Genomic DNA, 9,226 nt, shown 5'->3' on the forward strand with positions numbered 1-9,226 from the left:
ATGAATCACACAAACACACACACACACACACAACTGCAGTGGTATGCCAAGTGCCACAATGGCATGACTGAGGCCTTTACTGGAGGACAAACATTCCTGTCTGTAAGGAAATGTAAGGATGGTGTAGAGTTACGTGGTTCAGACATAATCATAATGTGCTATATTTACCCTGCAGGTGAAGTGAATTAAATCTATGCAGCTTTGAATTTTCTTATTTCCTAATTAGGTTTTTACTCTCTGGCGTGTGCAAGTGGCTTTGAAAACCATACAAACTTGTTTTTTTATCCCTAACGTTTCATTTTTGTCTTCCTACTCACATGAAACCACTTGTAGTAACAAAAGCTAAGTGGTCCACTTTGACTGGCGTCATTTTCTGACCAAAATAAAATTATCTAACTCAAAAATGAGAAATGAGAGTTGATCTGAAACCAAATGACGTGTGTGACTGCAGCTAACAAAGAGCTATCTTGGCGGAGGCTGACGATGGAACCAAATCTGTTGTAGACAACGAAAAGTGGTTTCTAGATCACTGTGGAAGGGGAGAAAAAGAGAATAAACTAAAGAAAGTGGTCCAACTTTGATAGAAATAGTAACTTAGCATCACATGGTAAAAATTAAATCCCATTTTCACCCGGTAAACTGACCTCAAGCAGCTGCGGACATTTGTGGAATTTGTTAAAAACCGCAACAAAACAGATTTTTTTTTGTTACTCTGATAAAATGAGAGTTTAGATTGTGCAAAAGGAGTCAACTGATGAGTGTACTGTTATAACATCTGATAAACGCCTCAGTACTTGTATTCTTTTCACTGACAATACAGTTGAATCTAATCTAATCTTGCTGGTAACAGAAAAATGAATCACACCACTTAATGCACTCTAAATAAAGGTTTCAGTAGAAGCATTTGAATTCAATTTGAGTTTGTTTGAGGTGACGCAAAAATCACAAGATAACTCCAAAGCACTCTCTTTTAAAACAATTAAAATTCCTTTATTGTCACGCCAAAACGCGATAATAAACAATAAAGGTATTTGAATTCTTCCAAAGAGAGTGCTTTGGAATTTTCTTGTGATTCTGTGACCCTATATACTCTGTTAAGACTTCAGGTAATCTCTTTCATTATTGTATGTATACTCTATGTCTTATTATATAAATGTACAATGTTAAGTAACATAATGTTTTTTTCATTGTGATGAAGGTCACATGTGACCATGATGGATTTGATGGTTATGGTGCAGAAAGCAACTTCCCTGCTCGTTGGGAAATCTAAACAGTCACATCATTTCCATAAGGGGCTGCTCCACAAACAGTGACACAGTTAATTGCTAACAGATAAAGCGGTTAGCAAATGACAGCCTCACGTCACAGAGTGTCATCATGTGGCACGCTGAGGCCTGATGAATGTGTGGTTTCACTGTGGGCATGAGAGTAAAACTGAACACAGTGAAGGAAGGAAGGAATGTGTGGGAATGTTTGAGCAAGTGCATGTTTGTGCACTGTGTACGCGATGCAAGCGGTGGCAACACTCTCCCTCCAGTGTTAATCAGCCTCAGGGCAAAGTTTTCTGTCATGTCATCACTGTTTTTGTCTGCGCATCCTGTCTTCCTCTTTTATCCAAGATCCAAGCCGTTCAAAGTGCATTTGCTGAAAGAAACCCCCTGACCTTTTGTGGATTTTTTTTCCTTTATCAGTGATACGTAAAACACATATTCAAACAACTTCTGTTCTGCATGGACATTTACGTCATCACACAGTACAGTCATTTCATTATTAGATTAGTAGACAGTTTTTGTACTAATTAAACTCAAGGGAATTGAACTGTTTAACTTCCCATTTCTTCATACAGCCTTTGAGTTAAATGTGCATAATTCCTTTGTCTGACTATATTATAAAGTGTAGTTAATAGTTAACTCATATTGAAATATAGCCAATTAAAAACAGACAACACAGTTACATGTAACCTAGATGCCTAGATATGTTTTGACCAGCTAATCACCACTTACTGGCTGGTTATTTATACACTTTAAGCAAGAAGATTGTGTCACTTCCAAATGTTTTTCTCATGCGTGAATTCCACAGAGACGCTTTCTGCTGGGTGGGAGCGCTGAGTCGCACGTCTCAGCAACAGAGAGAATAATTCCTGGCAACGTGTCAGACGCCTTTGTTTGCTTGCTGGACCTGCGATAGGAACCATGGTTATGACCTTCGTGACGGAAAGCCGTTACATAGCCTGGGGTGTGAGGTTTTGACTGGAGTGTGATTATCACACTGAAACAAAGAGACTGAATCTGCCAAGACCAATAATCAAGCAGCTGATGATTTAATATGTGGGCTTTAATGAGAACACAAGAAAATGGGAGAGTCACATGTGATTAGTTGCAGTCTGTAATGCGTTTGTGTAGGTCTAGGATGAGAAATCATATTACTCATCAATATTAGTCATCAGAATGTGTGTAGAAATCCCTCCTCTGATGTGTAATGCGATTAGTTATAATTCTGACTGGTTCAGCTTTCACTGAAGAGTTCCCCATACGTCTTTCTCACCATGTTGTGCTTTAACATGTTGTGAATGATCAAAGGGCATCATAAGAATCACATTTTAGATTCTTGTCAGCGAATACATTGGAAAAAAGCATGTTTTTGTGGCAATACAAGTCAACTAAGGCGACTTAAGAGCTTACAAGGAAAAGCACACGACTCAAAACTCATTTCATACTGTGAATGAAGATGTAGAGTTGAACTGCAGGATGCTTTTTTTAATGTAATAAATGTACAACAAAGTGACCTGCTGATTTCCACGTAGTCCTTGTTGACCAGAAATATACTCATCAATCACAGTGAGTCGGTTTAATACATCAGATAAACCAGATGAGCAGGAAAAGCTCAGCAACAACCCAAGGACTTTCATTGTTCTCCTGCCCTACTGTTTCTGGAACTCCATAGTGCCACTGACAACAGGATATTCTTCGAGAGTACCATCTGTTATCTTTTGCTCAGTTTGTTGTTGAGATGCAGCTCATAGCATCTATAATTCTAGCCTGGAGAAAAAAGAGCTGCCAGAGAGAAGCCTAAAGCTGACTATTATAAACAGCAGTGCCAGATGAAACAACCCATGTGGCTTTAGGTCACATGTCCTGTCTCTGGTATGCAGCAGACAGACGTACTGAGAGATTAACGGGTACAAAAGTCAGTTCATTGGATGTGTAACTGAATGCAATATAAGTTATATTTGCTCTTAATTCATGTAGTGGGATTTAAAGGCCCTTGAAAAAGCTTAACACACATGAAATTGAATAAGTTGATATGACTAAAGGGTTTTCTCTTAACGCTATGACATCTATAACCACTCCATCACTGTCCCCCCAATCACCGACACTGAAATCACTTAAAGAAGTAAGGGATCTCTTTGCAGCCAGGATGGACACAAGGAATGATTACAGCAACTACATGGACAAAAAGCAACCAGTTCCAGTCCTCTAAGTTAGACTCTGATCCCATTCAGATGGAAACACAAGAAGCCATGGAGAAAACAATAAGATCATTAATGTTGTAAGTTACTTACAGTATGTAAAATGAGCTACAGATGGGGCAATAAACTGTTAAAACATGGATCTTCATAAAGAATATGCCTTTCTGCTAAGTAGATTATGTTTAGAGCTGAAACAATTAGTCAATAAATCAATAAAGTTATTTTCCCTAGTTCCAGATTCTAAATGGTGGGGGTTTGCTTATTTCTTTTGATAATGAACTGAATATATTTGATTTAGGACAGAAAAACAAGCCATTTGAAGACCCCATAATAGACAAAAATACAATTACAGAAATATGGCCTGTGCAAAAACCTTTAAATGCACCAACAATAGTTGTCTGAAAGCTGCACAGGCCAATTCCCATCATGCATCCTCAAGACAGAACACACAGCAGGGCGCACGGTATAAAGTGTCAGAAAAGAAGGTGATTCTGCACACTGCTCAGGTAATTATTTACCTAACACTCAGTTGTGAATTCCTGTCCAGAAGCCGAATGTTTGCCAGTTGGCAGGACTGACAAGCATCCTGCGTCACCTTCCGCCTGGACGTCGGTTTGACATCGTTTCACAAAAGGGCTTATACCGCAGCTGCCATATTCAACGCATCCTCTTTAAATGCTTCTGCAGTTACATCAGTGATTTTCATTATGGTTCTGTTTTTCCACCGCTCATTCTATCGTATGCACACGAAGCCATTTAACAGCCTATCACTGCTTGCACACACACACACTATCAGGGTAAATGTTTCCAGAGTCAAGTAGACACACCATTAACTGGCTAGAGTCCTAATGGGCTGGCAGGGGACTAATGGGCTTATCCTGGAACATTATCACCTTAAGCAAAAAAACAGCTGCTGCCATCAGAACTTGTTTTCTGGTATTTACAACTTTCACTGCCTCCAAGTGCAGGTGTTTCTTGGCATCCACTTTTATATATGCAGAAAGACGTGGAGGAAGAGGGGAGGAGATCTGTCACTCACGCAAAGTAGAGGTATGATTCGAGATACTCAAAAACAACGATGAGATCTGGCCTTTGGGTTTTGTTTTTAACCTTCTCTTGACTAGTTATACAGAGCCAGCAGACACTGTTACACCATTCAGGGAGTTCTGGCTTGTTTGAGGTTTACATGAACCTAAAATGTCCCCTAAAGAGGCATTTTGGACACTGAGAGACATAAACTAAACTTTCTGAAACACTCTTTCTCTCCCTCCATGTATCTCTCTCTGTCACCATTCAACACATTGTAATTGCTGTCTTGGGCATGCACTGTACAGCAAGAATGCAGCAAGCATATGATGAATAGCCAGTTTAGGAGATACTCCAATATATCCGCAGCGATGAATCACATCGTGTTTCAAACTCAAAATGCAACCAGATCCCATGAGGTGAAGCTAGAGGATTTCTTTCCCACCATTTTTATTTTTTTTTCACTTTCCTCGGAATTATATCCCCATTTATTTGCTCACTAAACCAGCATATTAGACACCAGGATAAAACAATTATCGAGTTCTGCCAATAAAACACATTTTGTATTGTCAGCGGATGTTTCAGAGCATGTGACGTCAATTGGACATTGAACTGCTCTGTAATAGCTGGTAGAAAGCAAAAAAAAAGTATTCAAGAGGCAGTGTAATGCTGGATCTTGCTGCCAAGAGACTGTGTGTATTTATGCCTCTGACATTACATATTTTGCTAAATATGCTTGTATCTCACCAGCTGCTTCCTTCTCTAATTTTCAAGCCAAGATATAAGAATTAGCCAAAACTCCCCTATCTACCCCGTGCGAGTGCTGGTTTTTATTGCCATCTTTGCTATGTACTTTCTGTAAAGTAAAACCTGTAATTAATTTCACTGATTCCATCATCACTGTGTTATGCTATGCAAAGAATGCTAAAGAATTCCCTGTGCATGCCAGTTTTCAGATTGGCAGTCATGGAAGTATACACCAATGGGATGGGTGAAATTCAGAAATTGTTGAATCACTGATACTGAAGCCTGCTGTAGAAATTAAAGTTAGGAAGGTATGCATCACACAACCTGAACTGATAGTGTAGGTTTTTCCTTTTTCCAAATGAATTCTGGACTTGGCCATGGTGGAAACTCTGGTTTCTACTACTCTGTGCACTCATAGAGACAAACTCAAACATGAAGATCATCAAGCGTGAGGTGAGTACTGTCCACAGAAAGCGGCGTTCTCCAATGATATCTTACATTGAGGCGAGGGACGCAAGGAGTTGGAAGTTTACTGATGCCATATTTGATGATCTGGATTTCTAATGTTGCGTAATTTTATCACTATGCTTTGGAGAAGCAATGTGCCAAAAGTGAGTCTTAAATACTGAAACCACAAACCTACAGACTAACAACTGTCAAGACTTTGCACACAATGTGAGTCAAAGTATACCTCATTGTTGCATCACAACTGTCTTTAGGGATGTACTGGTAGGTTTAACAACAGAGAGCACTTCAGGTGACCTTCGGGGGGTTCATCTGCTTCTCTCAAAGTCGTTAATAGCCTGCCGTAAATCTAAAAATTACACCTCTAGTTTGAAGTGCTAGGGCCCTGTAGTTAAAGGGTCGGTTTGGGGCTGGTGATACAGCTGAGCACAACACCTGGAATCCCTCAGCAGCAACAATGAGCTCTGATGAAAAACAAATGTCAGCACCCCCTCCCCTCCCTTCCTTCTGCAAGCCCTGCAGCAGGACCGTGCTGTGTTTACCCTGGCCAGGATGCACTATTGGCTACTGCCAGATGCACTGCCAGCACACTGACTCTTGACCCATATTCTAAGGGTCAGGAAAGTTCATGAAGCTTTGTGAATATTACCACTACTTTAACTTCTACTGCCACTGATAGTAATATTAACAATAATTAAATAACACATAAAATAATACAGTAATTATGATCATTTCCTGAATGAAGGATGTTTAAAAGGTCTATATGAGGCTGCCTGAGTACAGCCTGAGGGCACTTACTGACAAATTAAAATTTGGAAAAATAATTTTAAATAAAATTAATTAAAAGAAATAAATTAAATACATTCTTAAGAATGTATTTAATTTATTTACTTTACAAATTCAAGGACAAACTCCTTGAACCAATTGGCATCTTTGAGGGGGTATTAAAACATTGACATTGTAGTTTTATTCAAATTATGAAACAAATATAACCATATTGTGTTTTTTTTCTCCCATCCACTGAAAGCTTACAGTATAATTGATCTGGTCGGCCAATTGGCAATGACTCACTAAATTGTACTGGCAACTTTAGCTGCCAGGAATTAGACAGAACCGTCTGTCAGCTTTTAGAGTAAAGCTCCTGTTCATACACTGTAATTACCGCCGTTAGGGTTAACAGACCTTGGCGACCTCTTATTAATTAATTGGGGCCAGTATCCAGCTCAGTCACTCAAACTTTCCCTACATCCCCTGCGCCTGCTAATTACTGTCACTGTGCATAAGTAGGGAATGGTAAAGTCAGTGAAATGGCTGTAATGAGGATGATTATCATGGTTTCTGGTTGGAGAAATTTGCCAAGTTCCACTTTGCGCGCTGCTCAATGAATGAATACGCAATCGAAGCGGCAGACAGCGGAGTCGCAACCTACCCTGGAGATGGTTAACGGCGTGCTGAAATCCCGTCCTCCCACCAGTCGAAACCCCCAAGGAGAGGGTCCCTTTAGTGTCACGGTCTGGGGCATGTTTGGCATAAAGACAGCGATAAAGGAAGAGGCTGGATGACAGTGGCAGACAGAGCCGGGTCAGCGTCCTCGGTTCCTCGATATACTGAGTGAAGAGGGAGAAGAAGAAAAAAAACCAGGCAACGTGAAGTAGCAAGAGTCCTCTGCCTAGCTGCTAGGCAACGCTGTCCCGTCTGAGAAAACTTTCCTCCCCTCTTGATTCAACTTTAAATAACGAAGCCGCCTCTGACGCGGGATGACGGGCTGTCCTGCCCGCCTTCAGCCGGTCTATGCGGAGTGGGAGGGGACGGAGCTGCACTGGGGGGGCTGGGTGGCTGAGAGAGACCTGCAGGGCTCTGACATGTCAGCTGTGAAAGAGTCACAAAAATCCGGCAGCAGTGAAAGAGGATAGTTTATTTAGTTAAAAGTACCAAAACAACACTGTAATACAAATGTCACTTAAATAAATATGTAAGTATAATCAGGCAAAAAGTAAAACAAGTGCAAGGAAGTACATATAGTCAAGAATTGTACTTGAATATAATATTTTCAGGTACTTGTATTTTACTTAATTAATACAAGATAAAGCTACATGGCAGTATGTGAAGTTATTAACCCCACCTTCACCAACTGCAACGTAAACATTATGGGTACACATGAATGCATCAGTATTTTATTAATTTATATTCTGACACACTGTATTTTTAGTATATTTTGATGCTCATACTTTTGCATTTTTCCTTAAAGCAGAAACAATAAACTTTCATTTTGTGTGATTATGGCGGCCCCTGTGGACAAAGGCGGTAGTGTTTTCACGTGGCAGGCTTTAAGAGAAAATATAAAAAATAGCCAATCTTCTCACTGATGATCTCATGTGCTCATACACATCATATAGTGGCATTAATGTTAAACTGAGACTGTTTCATAACCAGCTAGAAACTCCTTGTTGTAGGTTTAAGTAAAATTCTGAATAGAGGACTTTCACTTATTTCTACATGCTAATATAGCTACTTTATATGTTAACAAAAGTCATAAGCTATATAAGCAAACCTTAAGCCTTGCCAGAAAACATTCAGATTTAGTCATGTGTTAGTCTATGTATTAAAACCTAGTCAAAGAATATTGTACCTACTGTATATACTGGCCAGTAATTAAGTGATCTTTTGAATTAGCCATGTATCCATAGCTTTTATTATACCTTCAACATTGCTGCAAGATTGTCTGAAGTTTACTCTTTAAAAAAAATAGGTTTCAATTTTGGTAAGGAGCTGCACTTTGTTTTACCTTTAAAAGTAATTTGAAATTAACAGATTAACAGGAGATATACAGTCAGGCTAGTCACTCAGTGAAGCTGTACTCAGGGTCTTGGAGCTAAATGCTAATGTAACGTCAGCATGCAATGCCAGTCCTGATGTATACCAGATATAAATTTAACCATGTTAACATTTGCTAATTATGAATAATCACAAAATACAGCCTGACTGGAATGTCAATAATTTTGCAGGTATTTGGTCATAAACCAAAGTATTCGTCAGATTCAAATTTTGACTGCTGTATGAAAAGTCTGGAGGGTCGAAGTTCATACAATCAATTCTGTGGAGGAAATTAATATCTGTACCAAATTTCTTGGAAAATCCATCCAACAGTTGTCGAGACATCTCACTCAAAAAACAACAACCCAACAAATTGACACTGCCATCCATAGAGCCTCATGGCTAGCGTGACTAAAAAGAAAGGAAACCATAAAAAAGGGCTCACATAATATGCTGGCCTTTGGGGGTTGTAGGATAATCTGGACATGCAGTTAAAGCTAAGGCCAGTCAATAACTCAGTGATCAGGGTCTTAAGCAAGAAGCCATAAGGCCTGAGTATCATCCTCAACAGTGAGGATGTTCTGCTGTAATTTGGACGCCTCACTGGCAGAAAAGACCTCTCCCATTAGTCGGTGGATATCCTAGTATCCTCTTTGCCCCACTTCTTGATTCTTTCATTTCCCCAGCCAATTACAGAGTGAGTCA

General features: G+C 39.6%; 1 protein-coding gene across 1 annotated transcript in view; it reads right to left on the reverse strand.

Annotated features, from left to right (window-relative positions):
- pdlim4 (PDZ and LIM domain 4) overlaps window positions 1–7,422 on the reverse strand; it is a 46,032-nt gene extending 38,610 nt beyond the window's left edge. The window contains exon 1 of the mRNA XM_035666491.1: window positions 7,137–7,422. Coding sequence (XP_035522384.1) covers window positions 7,137–7,238 — 102 coding nt within the window. The 5' untranslated portion in view covers window positions 7,239–7,422. The remainder of the gene's footprint in view (window positions 1–7,136) is intronic.
- Window positions 7,423–9,226: the final 1,804 nt, after the last annotated feature.

The sequence above is a fragment of the Morone saxatilis genome, unplaced genomic scaffold (assembly GCF_004916995.1).
Source record: "Morone saxatilis isolate NCDOM2014 unplaced genomic scaffold, NCSU_SB_2.0 Contig20, whole genome shotgun sequence".
Classification (NCBI taxonomy): domain Eukaryota; kingdom Metazoa; phylum Chordata; class Actinopteri; family Moronidae; genus Morone; species Morone saxatilis.